We start from the raw sequence: 16,667 nt of genomic DNA, 5'->3' as shown, positions 1-16,667 counted from the left end.
CCTCTCAGGTGTGAGATATTCTTCTGAGGCCTTGGTCAGGGACAAGGGGAAGGCACTCTCCAGGGACCATAGGATCAACATACTGGACTCAACATGTCTTGTCCCTGCTCTTAGACTCTAGACATCCAACCAGAGTGGGCTGTCTGTTCACAGGTCCACGGGTACTGGAGTTGGGAAGAGTGATGGAGCCACTCACTCCAGACTTCTCTCCCATGCCCAAATGTTTTCTCAGTTCTCAGGCTAGTGGTCCCCGACACCTCCTCATGCAAGATGGATGATGGGGGTAACTTCCACCTCCCCCAGAGATGTGGACTACAACGGTGAATAATAATAATAATTATGGTACTTGTTAAGTGGTTATGTACCAAGGACTGTTCTAAGCACTGAGGTAGCTACACGTTAATCAGGTTGAACACAGTCCCTCTCTCACATTTGATACATTCTCTTAATCCTCATTTTACAGATCAAGTAACTGAGGCCCTGTGAAGTATTTCAACCAAGGTTCCAGAGCAGAAAGGTGGCAGAGCTGGTTCCATCTGACTCCCAGGCCCATGCTCTAACTGCTAAGTCATTCTGCTTCGCCAAATCACTGTCCAGCCTCTCTGGAATCTCTACCTAAGGGGAACCCTGCAGCCCCCCTACACTTGCTAACAACACTGGCTCGGACTTTCCCGCTCAGTCCCTGGTTACTTTTGTCCCTAAGTAAACTGAAGGAGAACCAAACAGTGGTGGTCAGACAAGACGAGAGGCAGAGAGCTCATCACCCATCATGTTTAACAGAAATATTTGCACTATGCCAATCAGACTATCTGGACGGCATAGCATCCCACAGTCGCCCTGTCCAATGCCTCATGTTAAAGCTGCTTGTGTTCCTCTTCCCTTCATTACCCCCCTCCTCTTCCAGACAATGCTGTTTGCTTTGGGGCCAAATCTCCTCCAACCAGGGGACTTGATCCACTAGCATTCAGACGCTCCTCTGGAAGAGGATACCTGGGGAGAGGGGATATGTGCATGCCACACTTGGTGTCTGTGTTGGAATAGGGAAGTGAAGGCTGCCCCACTCTCAGCAGAGAGGTCTGTTCAGTGTTGGGGACGGGTTGCTGGATGGGGGGGTCTCTGCCTCTTTCTGACACTACTGTGGGCCTGAGTAGAGCCCGGAGCCCTCAGTTCTATAGACAGGCTGAAGCCTGCCTATGGCCCGATCTGCAGTAACCTTAGCCCACCGCTCCCCTCTGCCCTATCAGCCCCTCCCTCCTGTACAGAGTGGTGGCCTTGACAGAGGGAGGGCTCAGACTTTGTTGTAGTTGACTGGTCACACGTGTATGTGTGTTCGCGTGAGTCTGGTGTCTCCAATGTGATTATCTTATATGGACTCGAGCCCTTCATAGATGCCCTTCATGCTCCTATAACCCCGAGATATGGGTCCCCTTTGAGGCCTAAGGATTTTGGTCTAAAGAGAAAGAATATCTCACAGACAACTGAATCCATGTGGGTTTTAATCCCGGCTCTGCGACTTGTTTGATGTGTGCCACTTTACTTCTCTATGCTTCAGTTACTTCATCTGTAAAATGGATATTAAGACTGTGAGCCCTACCTGGGACAACCTGATTATCTTTTATCTACCTCAGGTCTTATAGCAGTTCTTGGTACATAGTAAGTGTCGAACAAATACCATTAATTATCATTATTATAATTATGTGTATCTTGGCATCATCTATTTTGTAGCGACTCCCAGGTATTCATTCCACAGGAACAAAGGGGCCAGTGACACTCACAAACTCACTGACCCAGCTTTTTTGTGGTATTTGTTAAGAAATTGATATGCATGAAATGCTTCTCTAAGCTCTGGGATAGTACAAGTAAATTAGATCTGGGGCTAACATTCTAAGTAGGAGGGAGAACAGATAGCCCCATTTTACAGTTGAGGACCCTGTGGCACAAAGATGGTAAGTGACTTGCCCATGGTCACTGAGCAAGCAATTGGCAGAACTGGGATTAGAACCCAGGTCCTTCTGATTCCTGGGCCCACGACCTAGTGACTAGGCCATGCTGCATCTCTGTCTGAGCAAAAATGAGAATTCCAAGCAAGATTATGAAGACTCAACATGATGACTTGCTGCCCCACAGAACCTACACATAGAGCCATAATTTATATTAATGCCTGTCTACCAACTCTGTTAGAGTGTACTCTCCTAATCATTTAATACAGTGTTCTGAACAGACTAAGTGGTCAGTAAATATCTTTGATTGATTGACTAATGTCTGTTTCCCCCTCAAAACTGTGAGCTCCGGGAATGTGCCTACCAACTCTGATGTACTCTACTCTTCCAAGCCCTTAGCTCTGCAAGAAGTAAGCACTCAAGAAATATGATTGATTGATTGGGCACTTTGCTCCTTGAAATCTGCCTCTTCTTGGTCCTCATTCCCATGAAGACCCTCCTCTCCTCCCCCACCCCACCACTGACCACCTTGGCTTCCATTCTCAAAATCAAAAATTGGCCCCTTTCGATTAAATTGTCCATTCTGATTCCACTGGATCGTTGTCATCCAGGCAAAAACATTTATTGAGGACTACATTAGACTATAAGCTCCTTGAAGACAGGAATCATGTCCATTTTATACTTTCCCTAGCTCTTAGTTCAGTGCTCTGAACAGAATAGGCAATGAGTAAATAGTACCGTTTGATTAGAGTACACACAGTGGGAACTGCATCCATGCTGCTCTGTGGTGGGATAATACCTGGAGAGCGGGAAGGATTTATTCACAGTCAGGAGTCCCGGGTTCATTTATTCATTCAACCAAATTATTGAGCACTTAACTGTGGGCAAAGCATTGTACTAAACACTTGGGAGAGTACAATGTAACAAAGAGACCCTTCCTTACCCATGACAAGCTCACAGTCTAAAGACTGCTCCAGTCCAGTTCCTGTTCTGTCTGTGATCTGTTGTTTGACCCTGGGCCAGTCACTTAACCTCTCTGGTCTAATGTTCCTCTAACATTAAATGCAAACCCAATATCCAATCTCCTTACCTCAGACTGTAAGCGCCATAAGGGTCAGGGAGACCAGGAGGCAAAAGAAAAAAGAGCTCTAGGAACTACAAACATCAAATGCAGAGAAACAAGAAATAAACCAGACTATAAACTTGTTCTCTAGACTTTAAGCTCATTGTGGGCAAGGAATATGACTGCTTATTTTTGTACTGTACTTTCCCCAGCACTTAGTATAGTGCTTTTCACACAGGAAACACTGAATAGATATGATTGACTGACTGACAACCTTTCCATGTGTCCAGAGTGTCCGGGATTGTGGATCCACATTGGTCTTGTAGAAAGAGAGATGCTAAGTGGCATGGCAAGGTCACATAGCAGACCCAGCCAGACTGAAACCTGTTCCCTTTCCAGTAGGTCAGGCTGCCTGGCACTTTCGACCTCTTCTCCTTTGCCTGTGATCGCTGGGGTACTTGTTTGGTTATTTCCGGTCTTTCACATCTGGGAGGTCTGGAAGACCAGAAATATTTGTGCTTTATCTCCTGTTGATAGATTTCTTCACCAGCACCGTCCCCAAAGCCATCTTCAGGTCGCGGTTCCTCAGGTTGTAGACGAGGGGGTTTGGGTTGGGGGCGGGGGGGCGGGGGGTAGCACCATAACAGAACGGAGATATCAGCATGTCCAACACCGAGTGGGAGTTGGACACAGGCTTGCGATAGGCCTCATCACTGTTGGAGACAAAGATGGTGATGATGGAGAGGTGAGGCAGGCAGGTGGAGAAAGCTTTGTCCTGGCCCTCGGCGGTTGGTATCCTCAACATGACCCGGAAGAAACCCATGTATGAGATGACTATGGAAACAAAGCAAGTAGAAGCCAGAAGAGAAGAGAAGGAGGTTACTCCATACTCCTGAAGCTTCCTACTGGATTGGAAAAGTTTAATGATATGGGGGCTCTCCGAGGAGAACTGGTGGATCACGTTGGATCCACCTAAGGGGACAGAGTAAGTGTTGGTCATGTTCATGAGGTTGGAGAGGCCTCCGCCGAGCCATAGGTTGGCTGCCATTTTCCTGTAGGACCCTCTGTTCATGAAAGCTCACCTCCAGAAAGGTTTCCCAGACTGAACCCCCCTTTCCTCTGCTCTCTCCGCATCACCACATTTTGTCCCTCTGCTCTACCTCCCTCTCCGCCCCATAGCCCTTGTTTATATATGTAAATATGTATTATTCTTTGTATTTAATTAATGAAGCATATATGTATCTGTAATTCAATTCATTTATGTTAATGATTCTGATGCCTGTCTACTTGTTTTATTTTGTTATCTATCTCCCCACTTCTGGACTATGAGCCCATTGTTGGGTAGGGATTGTCTCTATCTGTTGTCGAATTGCACTTTCCAAGCGCTTACTACAGTGGTCTGCACACAGTAAGGACTCAATTAATGCAATTTGAATGAAATAAAGAAAGAAAGAGAGAGAGAGAGAGAGAGGAAGAAAGGGAAAAGAAAGGGAAAAGAAAGGGAAAAGAAAGGGAAAAGAAAGAAAGAAAGAAAGAAAGAAAGAAAGAAAGAAAGAAAGAAAGAAAGAAAGAAAGAAGAAAGAAAGAAAGAAAGAAAGAAAGAAAGAAGGAAAGAAAGAAGGAAGAAAGAAGGAAAGAAAGAAGGAAAGAAAGAAAGAAAGAAGGAAAGAAAGAAGAAAGAAAGAAAGAAAGAAAGAAGAAAGAAAGAAAGAAAGAAAGAAAGAAAGAAAGAAAGAAAGAAAGAAAGAAAGAAAGAAGGAAGGAAGGAAGGAAAGAAAGAAAGAAAAGAAAGAAAGAAAGAAAGAAAGAAAGAAAGAAAGAAAGAAAGAAAGAAAGAAAGAAAGAAAGAAAGAAAGAAAGAAAGAAAGAAAGAAAGAAAGAAAGAAAGAAAGAAAGAAAGAAAGATGACCTGGTAGCACTGTGGGAGGCAGATGGCCATGTAACGTTCATAAGGCATAACCGTGAGGGAGAACAGCTTAGTACAGACAAAGAGCAGGAGGAAAAACACTTGAAGGACACAACCCAGGAGAGAGATGAGTCTGTTATTGGTCAAGAAGTTGAGGATGGAGATGATTTACTGATGGAGATATAGCAGAGATTTAAGACAGGTGTTTGAGGAAGACGTACATGGGGGTCCTATGATCTGGACTGCTCTCCCTCTTCACATCCACCAAAAGATAGAAGCAGCGTGGCTCAGTGGAAAGAGCCCGGGCTTGGGAGTCACAGGTTGTGGGTACTAATCCCGGCTCTGCCACTTGTCAGCTGTGTGACTTTGGGCCAGTCACTTCACTTCCCTGCGACCCAGGTACCTCAACTGTAAAAGGGGGATAAAGAGTCTAAGCCCTAAATGATGATGACCTTCCATCAGCCCCAGCGCTTCAAACAGTGCTTAGTAAGCACTTACAAATACTGTCATTAGAGAAGCAGCATGGCTCAGTGGAAAGAGCACGGTTTTATGAGCCAGAGGTCATAGGTTCCAATCCCAGCCTCACCACTCGTCAGCTGTGGGATTTTAGGCAAGTCAATTCACTTTTCGGTGCCTGAGTTTCCTCATCTGTAAAATGGGGATTAAGACTGTGAGCCCCACATGGGACAACCCGCTTACCTTTTATTCGCCCCCCTCCCACCACCCACCTCCGTCCCAGTGCTTAGAACAATGATTGGCACGAGGTAAGCACTTCAAAAATGCCATCCTTTTTATTATTAACAATAATCGTATTCAAAGCCCTATTGAGAGGTCACCTCCTCCGGGGACCTTCCCAGACTGAGCCCTCCATTTCCCTCTGCTCCTTCTCCACTCCCCATTGCCCCTAGTCCCTCTCTTTGCTCTACCCCCTTCCCCTCCGCACTGGACTTGTATATATTTGTACCTATTTATTGTTCTATTAGTTTTATTAATGATGGGCATTTATTTATGGTTCTGTTTATCTATTTTGATGGTAGTGATGCCTGTCTAGTTGTTTTGTTTGTTGCTTGTCTCCCCACTTCTAGACTGTTAGCCAGTTGGTGGGTAGGGATTGCCTCAATCTGTTACCGAATTGTACTATCCAAGCGTTTAGTATAGTGCTCTGCACACAGTAAGCACTCAATAAATGTGAATGAATGAATAGGGGAGTGGCGAAGGTGATGACAGCGATGATGAGATTTCCCATCAGGGCCTCCATGCAGACCAAGAGGTACATTGCAGCGTGGACCAGCTCCCACTCCCAGACCTCTGAGTACCCCAGCAGGGCGAATTCCATCACCTTGGTGCTGTTGGCCATTTCCAGGTAAATGTTCTGCGTTGTCAGAGAAAAAGTAGTTGAAGGCAACTGTTCTGGGAAGGTGATCTGTTGGAATGGGGAAGGAAAAGAATGCATCTCTGAATTTTTTGGGTCGCTCTGTGTCGAATTTATCCTCACTTGAATGACGCCCTCAGCCAGATTCTGAGTCACAACGGACTCTCTCTCCTCCTTCTCGTTTTCTGGACCTTCGTCCAAGAGGCCTTTCCTCCTTACCTTTTCTTCCACTCCCTTCTGCGTCGCCCTGATTTGCTCCGTTTTGTCACCACCCTTCCTAAACCCACAGCACTTAGGAATGTATGCCTAATTGATTTATTGATATCAACGTCTATCTCCCCGTCCAGGCTGTAAGGTCTTTATGGGCTGGGAATGCAACTGCCAACTCTGTTATATTGCACTCTTCCAAGCGCTTAGTACAGGGTTCTGCACACATTAAGCGATCAAAAAATACTATTGATTGATTGGAAAACCACCCCTTTCCTGATGAATGAGTCCGATTCTCCTCACAGCCACTCATTCATTCCATAGTATTTATCGAGTGCTTACTATGTGGAGCGCAGTGTACTAAGCGCTTGGAATGTACAATTGGGCAACAAATAGAGACAATTCCTGCCTCAAAAATTCCTGCTCATAGTCTAAACGCGGGGGTTAGACTGCAAAGCAAAACAGAAAAAAACAAAACAAGACAACATCATCACGCTAATGACGTTATATCTCGTTATAGAGATATACACCTCATTAACAAAATAAATAGGGGAATAAAAAATATATACAAATAAGCACAGTGCTGAGGGGAGGGGAAGGGGGAAGAGCAGAGGTCCGCGGGTGAAGGGGAGGGGAGGAGGAGCAGAGGGAAAGTGGGGGCTCAGTCTGGGAAGGCCTTCTGGAAAAGTGAACTCTCAGTAGGGCTTTGAAGAGGGGAAGAGAGTTAGTGTGGCAGATGTGAGGAGGGAGGGCATTCCAGGACAGCGATAGGATGGGGGCCAGGGTTCGACGGCGGGACAGAGGCGAAAGGGGAACTGTGAGGAGGTGAGCGGCAGAGGAGAGGAGTGTACGGGGTGGTCAGTAGAAAGAAAGAAGGGAGATGAGATAGGAGGGGGCAAGATGATGGAGAGCTTTGAAGCCAAGAGTGAGGAGTTTCTGTTTCGTGCTGAGGTTCATAGGTAACCACTGGAGGTTTTGGAGGAGGGGAGTGACATGCCCAGAATTTTTCTGTAGGAAGATGATCCAGGCAGCGGAATGAAGAATAGACTGGAGTGGGGAGGAAACGGAGAAAGGGAGATCCGAGAAGAAGTTAACAGAGTAATGCAGTCGGGAGTTTTTGAGAGCTAGCACCAGCACGATAGTAGTTTGGATGTAGAGGAAAGTGTGCATCTTGGCGGTATTTTGAAGGTGAGACCGGCAGGTGTTGGTGACGGATTGGATGGCTGGTGTAAATTGAGAGAGCAGAGTCGAGGATGACACGGAGGCTGTGGGTCTGTGAGACGGGAAGGATGGTAGTGCCATCGACAGTGACAGGGAAGTCAGGGAGAGGACAAGGTTTGGGACGGAAGATAAGGAGCTCAGTTGCACTTGCACTGTGCATAACCTGCTTAGATTGTGTCTACCCCAACTCTTAATACAGTTTCCAGTTTCTGACATATTTCATCTAAACTCACTCCCTTGTTGATTTTAGATTTTAGACACTCAGCGCCCTCCCCCCGCAATGCCTCACAGTTTACAGACAACCACCACCACCACCACCTCGCTTCCTGAGTGTCAGTTCTGTCTCCCTTTTTCATCTTTTCCCCTCTTGACCATTCCGAAACCCATTTGCCCTCTCTTCTGTATGATATTTTAAGTGTTTCCTACATGCCAAGCTGTTAGCCGAGCGCTAGGGTAGATACAAACTAGTCAGTTTGGACCCAATCCGTATCCCACATGGAGCTAAGAGTCTTAAACGCCGTTTTACGGATAAGGAAACCGAGGTACTTGCTAAACCTACTATGGGTCAGGCACTGTACTGAGCACTGAGGGTAGGAGATACAAGCTTATCAGGTTGGGTACGGTCAGTATCCCACATGGGTGGGGCTCACAGCTTTAAAACCTGGTTAGTAGATGAGGTAGCTGAGGCAAAGAGAAGTGAAATGACTAGTCCGATGCCACACAGCAGACAAGTTACAGAGTTGGAATTAGAGCCCAGGTCTTCTAGGCTCCCAGGTCTGGACTCTATCCACTAGTGCAATACTGCCTGCTTGCTCACCGCATTCCCCACATCTTCATTCTTGCTCAAACAAAAGGGCAGCAGGGGGATTTAATACCTGTTTCTCCCTCCTAATTACACCTTGGGCAAGTCACTTCACTTCTCTGTGCCTCAGTTCCCCATTTGCAAAATAGGGATTCAACTATCTGTTTCTCCCTCTCACTTAAACTGTGACACCGATATCAGTCAGTCAGCCGATCGTATTTATTGAGCATTTGCTGTGTGCAGAGCACTGTGCTAAACACTTGCACTGTGCATAACCTGCTTAGATTGTGTCTACCCCAACTCTTAATACAGTTTCCAGTTTCTGACATATTTCATCTAAACTCACTCCCTTGTTGAATTTATTCGCTCCCTTTGGCTTCAACTGCCTTCTCTACGCAGATGACACTCAAGTCTACATTACCTCTCCGGTTCTCTCCCCCTCCCTCCAGGCTCATATCTCCTCCTGCCTCCAGGCCGTCCTCACCTGGGTTTCTGCCCACCACCTAACACTCAACATGTTTAAAAACTGAGCTCCTTATCTTTCCTCCCACCACGTCCTCTCCATGACTTCCCTGTCCCTGTGGACAGTACTACTATCCTTCCCATATCACAGGCCCTCAACCTTGGTGTCGTCCTTGATTCAGCTCTCTCATTCACCCCATACATCCAATGCATCAGCAACACCTGCCGGTCTCACCCTCCCAATGTTGCCAAGATATGCCCTTTCCTCTCCATCCAAACTGCTAGCGTGCTGGTACAAGCTTTCAAAATACCCCGACTGGATTATTGTCAGCCTCCTCTCGCAGCTCCCTTCCTCCTGTCTCTCCCCACTCCGGTCTATTCTTCAATCCGCTGCCCGGATCTTCATACAGAAACGCTCTGGGCATATCACTCCCCTCCGCAAAAATCTCTAGTGGTTGTCTATTCAACCTTTGTTGCAAAAACTCACTCTTGGCTTCAAAGTTCTCCATCACCTTACTCCCACTTACCTCACTTCCCTTCTCTCTTTCTATGGCCCATCCCCTACACTCCGCTCCTCTCCCGCTCACCTCCTCATAGTCCCCCGTTCACACCTATCCCCCCGTCGATCCCTGGCTCACATCCTACCGCTGTCCTGGAATGACCTCTCACTGCACATCAGCCAAACTAACTCTCTTCTCCTCTTCAAAGCCCTACTGAGAGCTCACCTCCTCCTCCTTCCCAGACTGAGTACCCCCCACCTTCCCTCTGCTCCACCTCCCCTCCCCACCCCCACTCTCTGCACTTTCCCCTTCCCCTCCCCTCAGCACTGTGCTCTTTCATATATATTTTTTATTACCCCATTTATTTTGTTAATGTGGTGTATATCTCCTTGATTCGATTTATCTTGATGATGTTGTCTTGTTTTTGTTTTGTTCTGCTTTGCATTGCTGTCTGCCTCTCCAGTTTAGATTGTGAGCCCATCATTGGGCAAGGATTGTCTCTATCTGCTGCCAAATTGTACATTCCAAGCGCTTAGCTCAGTGGTCTGCACATAACAAGGACTGAATCAATACTGTAGAGGGCATATAGGAAGCGCTGTCAGATACCACAATTATAATTACTATCACATACCATTAGAACAACCAGCAAAACAAAAAAGAACCAGGACGTGACAGAGGATAGAGGGAAATATCTGTTATCTCTCCATGGTTCTCGGTCACTCCGCAGGTGGACTGAAGGACCCGATCACCAAGATATGCCCTCAGCCCCATGGCGACCTTCCATGCAGGTGCAGAACGCGACTCTCTCTTTAGAAACACCTTCAGGGCGATCCCCACACAAGGTTGGTCCCTTGGCGGTCTTCGTGCTGCCCTTAGTCATGGAGACCGTTCTCCGTGCCATCCTCCCGTCGCCATGGAGAACGATGGCTGCATGTCCTCTCCACCGCAGGGATGAGTCCTGATGAATCCCAACTGAGATGCGGAGATCTCATCTCCGGATGTTGGTACCTTGTGGGCCCACTAGGTGTGTCTAGGGGGTGCAGTGTCCGGTTTACTGCATGTGGCCCTCCTGTGTCCATGGAGACCATTCCCCGCGTATCTCCTGGCCAACCCCAGCTGAATTCCGAGCCCTCATCTCCAAGTCCCTGGACTGGTTTATTATTCGTTTATTCCAACCCTGGGCTTTCAGTCACTTCACTTCTCTGGGTCCCAGTTACCCCATCTGTAAAATGAGCATTAGACTCTGAGGATCAAGAGGGAACGGGACTGTATCCAACCGCTTTGCTTGTATCCACTCCGGTGTTTAGTACAATGTTTGGCACTTAGCAAGTGCTTATCAAATAACACAATCATTATTGTTAGAACAGTGCTTGGCACCCAGTAAGCTTTTAAAAAATACCATCATCATTAGTATTACTATTAGAAGCATGCTCTATCCCAGTTAGCTCCGATCTCTCTGGCCAGGAATGTCCACTCCCATTATATCAGAAAAACCATCGCTCTCCTTACCTTGTTTTAATGGTATTTGTTAAGTGCCTTCCATGTGCTAAAAGCTGGACTAAGCACTGGGGTAGAAGCAAGATAATCAGGTTGGACACAATCCCTGTCCCACCTGGGCTCACAGTCTTGGTCCCCATTTTACAGAGGAAGTCATTTTGGGCACGGAGAAGTGAAGTGACATGCCCGTGGTCACCCAGCTGAATAGTGGCAGAGCCGACATTAGAGCCCAGGTCCTTCTGGCTTGAAGGCATATGCTCTATGCATGCAACCAACGCTGGTTCTCTACGCTGTCTCTGTGATGTCACTGAGGGGGATTGTAGCCTCGAGGTTTGGTAGAAGTGTCTGTGATATCACCCAAGATAGGAGTGATATTCTCAAGGATTGGTGGAGGTCTCTGATGTCACAGGCTTACAATGGGGCAGATGAGTGAGTTGGGCCCAGTACCCTCTACTGATCATCCCTGTCCTCTGGGCTCTTTTCATTTTATGGAATTAGTTAAACCCTTAATAAGAGTCTCTAGACTGTGAACTCATTGTGGACAGAAAATGGGAGTACCAGCTCTGTTGTATTGCGCTCTCCCAAGTGCTTAGTACAGTGTTCTACATACAGTAAGAGCTTAATAAATGTGATTGATTGAAGGATATGAGTCAAGCATTGTTCTGAGGATTGGTGTTGATATAGCTGAATCAGATTGGATACAGTCTCTGTCCCACATGGGACTCACAGTCTAAGAAGCAACCCGACCTAGTGGATAGAGTAAAGACCTGGGAATTAAAAGGTTCTAATCCTAGCTCTGCCATTTGCCTGTTGGGTGATCTCGGACAATTCACGTAATTTCTCTGTGCTTCAATTACCCCACCCATAAAATGGGGATTGAGACTGGGAGCTCTGTGGAACAGGAACTGGGTCCAACCTGATTATTTGGTATCTTTCCCTGCACTTAGTACAGTGCCTGGCACATAGTAAGGGCTTCAGGAATACCACAATTATTGTTATCATTAAGTAGGAGCGAGAAGAGGAATTGGATCCCCATTTTAAGATGAGGGATTTGAAGGATGGTGGCAGAGTCAGTGGTTCAAAGAAGAGCTCACTGGATGACCTGGGGATGTGAAAGGGTTAGAGCCCAGGAACTGGGGAGAGGAGGTCAAGAAGTAATGGTAGAGTTGGAGACCCAGGCCACAGTCCGTTGGATGGTCTGGGAGGGGATGGTGGAGAATCTGGTGGTAGGGCCAAGTATCCAGTATTTCCCACTCTTCCCTTGTATAAAGCCATCTCTTTCAATAGCCTTCCCTCATTGATTCTCCCTGCTCCCAGTAACCTCATTTCAGCTCATAATAATAACAATAAAAAGGAGAAGAATTGTGCTATCTCTTGAGTAATTCGCTATGTGCCAGGTACTGTTCTGAGCACTGAGCACAGGCTAGCCTGGTCGGGCATAGTCCCTGTCCCATGTGGGGCTCAGAGTCTTCATTCTTATTTTACAGATGAGGGAACTGGGGCAATGAGAAGCGAGGCAGCTTGAACAAGGTCACAGAGCAGACAACAAGTAGAGGTGCTGGGATTAGAATGAATGTACTTCTGACACCCAGGTCCGGGCTCTATCACTTGTGTTTTTATCTGGGGAATTACAGGTCATTAATATTGCACTATCCCATCAAGTGATGCTCATGCTCTGTGATTGTATGGTTTTTCCTCATCCTTGTACACTATAGGGTGTCTCCGTTGTCCACCTGTAAACTACTTCGGGGCAGGGGTCATGACTTAATAATACACAATAACTGTAACACTGGGTTAGCACTTACTATATGCCAAGTACTCTACTAAGGGCTGGGGGTAGGTACAAGCTAATCAAGTTGCACACAGTCCATGTCCCAAGGGGGGCTCGCAGTTTTAACCCCCGATTTACAGATGAGGTAACTGAGGCCCAGAGAAGTTGTTTTATCTATGTATGCATATATATGTTTCTACCCAAGGTAATAATAATTTAATTATGATATCTGTTTAGCACTTACTATGTGCCAGGCACTGTTTTAAGCGCTGGGGTAGGTACAAAGCAATTGTGTTAGACACAGTCCCCATCCCACAGAGGGCTCACAGTCTTAATCCCCATTTTACAGATGAGGGAACTGAGGCACAGAGAAGTGAAGTGACTTGCCCAAGGTCACACAGCCGACAACAAGTGGAGGAACTGCGATGAGAACCCATGACTTTTTGACTCCCAGGCCCAGTCTCTATTCACTAGGTCAGGTTGAGATAATCAGGCGCCACAAGGTGCCTGTCAGTCTACTAGGAGGAACAGGTTTCGAATCTCCATTTTGCAGATGAGAGAACTGAAGCACAGAAAAGCGATGTGACTTGTCCAGAGTCCCATAGCAGACAAGTGGTGGACTGCTTTAATGGTAAACTCCCAACGACTGCAGTGCAGTGCACACAACAGATGTATTTGCAGGATCCTGGAAGTAATCGACATCTTCTGACAAAATTTCCTCTAAGTCTCCTTGCTGGATCTCCTGATCCCTCAGACCGTAGATGGCAGGACTGAAAGCTGAAGGGACCACCGTGTAAAATGAGGACGCCAAGAGGTCAGGGGTGGATGGGGACTGGGAGGTTGGTTTTAAATAGGCAAATCATATGGAACTAACTTAACATAGAGTGACGATGGTGAGCTGAGGCAAGTAGGTGGAGAAGGCTTTGGCCCAGCCCTTGGTAGCCGGCATCCTCAGCACTGCCTGGAAGATGCACACTTGGGATTTGACAGTGAACATAAAGCATATTAAACCCAGAGATATAGTGATGCCAGTACTTCCCACCTCTCTCCTGTTCAGACCGGACCATGACAGTCTTACCACCTGGGGATAATGTTGGTATTTGTTAAGCGCTTACTATGTGCCGAGCACTATTCTAAGCGCTGGGGTAGACATAGGGGAATCAGGTTGTCCCATGTGGGGCTCACAGTCTTAATCCCCATTTTACAGATGAGGGAACTGAGGCACAGAGAAGTTAAGTGACTCGCCCACAGTCACACAGCCGACAAGTGGCAGAGCTGGGATTCAAACTCATGAGCCCTGACTCCAAAGCCCGTGCTCTTTCCACTGAGCCACGCTGCTTCTCACAGAAGAACTGGTGGATCATGTTGGGACTACAAAAGGAGATGGGGAAGGTGGCGGTCATTTGCTTGAAGCTGGAGAGGACTCCCTAAACCAGGGAGCCGCCGCCATATTCCCACAAGCCCCTCTGCGAATGAAAGCCTCGAGGAGCAGGAAGAGACAGGTGACCAAGTAGCAGTCCTAAGACATCACTGTGAGCAAGGCCAATGCAAAGGATGTGGCGAAAATAAAGAAAAACACTTGCGTGATGCAACCCTGGAGGGAGATGGAGCTGCGGTCGGTCAGGGAGTAGTGGATGGATTTGGCGATGGAGACAGAGATGGGGAGAGGTCAAGGATGGACAGGTTCCTGAAGAAGTACATGGGGGTGTAGAGGCACCGGTTGAAGGCGGTGAGGGCGAGGATGATGAGATTCCCCATCAGGGCCCCCAGGTAGACCAGGAGAAACAGCGCAACCTGGACCAGATGCGGCTTCCGTACCTCTGAGAACCCCAGCCGGGGCAATTCCATCACCGCCTTTTGGTTGGCCATGTCTTTCTTGGAGGTCCTATGGAAAACATACCTGCCATGAGCTGAAACCCAGTTTCTCGTATCCCCGGAGGAACCATTTCACCCTGTGACTGGGAAAGGTGAAATGGTTTGTAATAGTAATAATAATGGTATTTCCTAAGTGCTTACTATGTGTCAACCACTGTTTCATTACTACATCAACGAGATGTGTTCAAATCCACAGTTGAAAGTAGACGACCATCTAGATATGAAAGGAGAAAAGCAATAACCCTGGAGTTTAGGGATAAAAGGAGAAATTTCAAGGAGGTCAGTGCAATTCTACTTGACATTAACCAGTCAATAGCTAATATTTGAGTGCTTAGTCTGAGCAGAGCAATGAGTACTTGGAAGAGTGCAATAGGGTTAATAAGAATAATGGTAATATTATTAGAGATGCAGCGTGGCTGAGTGGAAAGAGCACAGGGCTGGGAGTCCGAGGTCATGGGTTCGAATTCCGCCTCTGCCACTTGTGAGCTGACTGTGGGCAAGTCACTTAACTTCTCCGTGCCTCAGTTACTTCATCTGGGGCATTAAAACTATGAGCCTCACGTGGGGCAACCTGATGACCTTGTATTTACGCCAGCACTTAGAACAGTGGTCTTCCCATAGTAAGCACTTAACAGATACCAACATCGTTATTATTATTATGGGTTAAGTGTTTATTATGTGCTAAATTTAAGAAGGGATTTAGATGTCAGCAATCGGTGGTGTGGACTATGGGTATGGGAGTGAGTACGGGAGGAGAAATAGTGTGTCTTAGCAGAAAAGAGGCAGACCTTTAGCAGGGGAGTGTCAATTTGAGATGAATGAGGTCAAACCGATATTAGAGTATCTCTGCGGCAAGGTCACAGGCACGGAGGAAACATTCAAACTGAGATGAATCATGGCTGAGCTTTCCTGGAACCAAATTAAGGCACAGGGTGCTAGGCACTTACCTCCCCCATAGGACATTTTTTTTCAGCTTTACCCCCACCTTTAGATTGTAAACGCCATGAGGGCAGGGAATCATGTCTATTCATTCCACTGTACTAGGCCAAACACTTGATTGCCATCACTGTGACCCCTCCTACTTCCCTTCCCTTCTCTCCTTCTACAGCCCAGCCCGCACACTCTGCTCCTATAGTGCTAACCTTCTCACAGTGTCCCGTTCTCACCTGTGCCACAATCTAGCCCTGGCCCATTTCGTACCTCTAGCCTGGAATGCTCTTCCTCCTCAAATCTACCAAATAATCATACGCCTGCTGAAAGTTCACCTCCTCCAAGTGGCCAACCCGCCTTTTCCTCAGCTCCCCCTCCCCATCACCCCTACTCGCTCTCTTTGCTCTATCCCCCTCCCCGCCCTGCAGCATTTGTGTATACATGTACGTATCTGTAATTCTATTTACTTATATTAATGCCCGTTTATTCGTTTTGATGTCTCTCTCCCCGCTTCTAGACTGTGAGGCCATTGTGGGTGGGGATTGTCTCTGTTGCTGAATTGTACTTTCCAAGCACTTAGAACAGTGCTCTGCACACAGGAAGCACTCAAAAAAAAAGAATGAATGAATGAACTTGGTTCCATCCTAAGTAAAGGACTAAATAAATATTATTGATGAATTCATTTTCTTTCCTCAGTCTTCCTTCTGTTTCAAAACCCACTGCCAGGGGATTCTGTGGCGTTTCCTTCACCTTCAGTTAACAGCTCAATTTTTATCATATACCTACCCAGTATTCTGAAATTCCAGATTGTCCAAATTCTGAAGTCAGGATTTCAGAGCAAATTGTCATGGCTGGAGTCTGTGAAGCTGAGTGATCTTATCAGGTAAGTTGCAGTGGTCTGAGAAGATGTAAATTAACAGATTGCAAAACTGCTAGTGATTCCTTGTCATTCCCCATTCCCATCTGCTTCCTCCTCCTCATTCTTCCTTCCCCATTCCCCTCTTCCCCTCCATCCTCCCTCCCTTCTCCTCTCCTTCCCCACTCTCTTCCCCTTCTTCTCATCCCCTATTCTTGAGAAGCAGCGTGGCTCAGTGGAAAGAGCACGGGCTTTGGAGTCAGGG

At 46.9% G+C, this 16,667-nt stretch overlaps 1 protein-coding gene across 1 annotated transcript; it reads right to left on the bottom strand.

Annotated features, from left to right (window-relative positions):
* Positions 1–3,523: 3,523 nt before the first annotated feature.
* On the bottom strand, positions 3,524–16,395 carry LOC114808690 (putative olfactory receptor 14L1). Its single transcript, XM_039910974.1, has 6 exons — positions 16,333–16,395; positions 14,786–14,859; positions 14,441–14,626; positions 7,584–7,761; positions 6,184–6,332; positions 3,524–4,067 (listed from the first exon to the last, which is right to left on the bottom strand). Exons 1-6 carry the CDS (start codon positions 16,393–16,395, stop codon positions 3,524–3,526), a joined length of 1,194 nt encoding a protein of 397 aa, XP_039766908.1.
* Between the last annotated feature and the right edge of the window lie 272 nt (positions 16,396–16,667).

This window comes from Ornithorhynchus anatinus, chromosome Y3 (genome assembly GCF_004115215.2).
Source record: "Ornithorhynchus anatinus isolate Pmale09 chromosome Y3, mOrnAna1.pri.v4, whole genome shotgun sequence".
Taxonomy (NCBI): domain Eukaryota; kingdom Metazoa; phylum Chordata; class Mammalia; order Monotremata; family Ornithorhynchidae; genus Ornithorhynchus; species Ornithorhynchus anatinus.
Note: the sequence above shows the minus strand (reverse complement) of the source record. Positions and strands in the feature narration are given on the sequence as shown.

Bases quoted from the DNA above. Each gene is read 5' to 3' on its own strand.
- LOC114808690 (XM_039910974.1), bottom strand. From the start codon at position 16,395: ATGACAATTTGCTCTGAAATCCTGACTTCAGAATTTGGACAATCTGGA. The intron at 14,627-14,785 runs GTAGTAATGAAA...TGTTTTCCATAG, and splicing joins TTTGAACACATCTCGTTGAT to GACCTCCAAGAAAGACATGG. The intron at 4,068-6,183 runs GTACCTCTTGGT...TTTCATGAACAG, and splicing joins GAGCTGGTCCACGCTGCAAT to AGGGTCCTACAGGAAAATGG.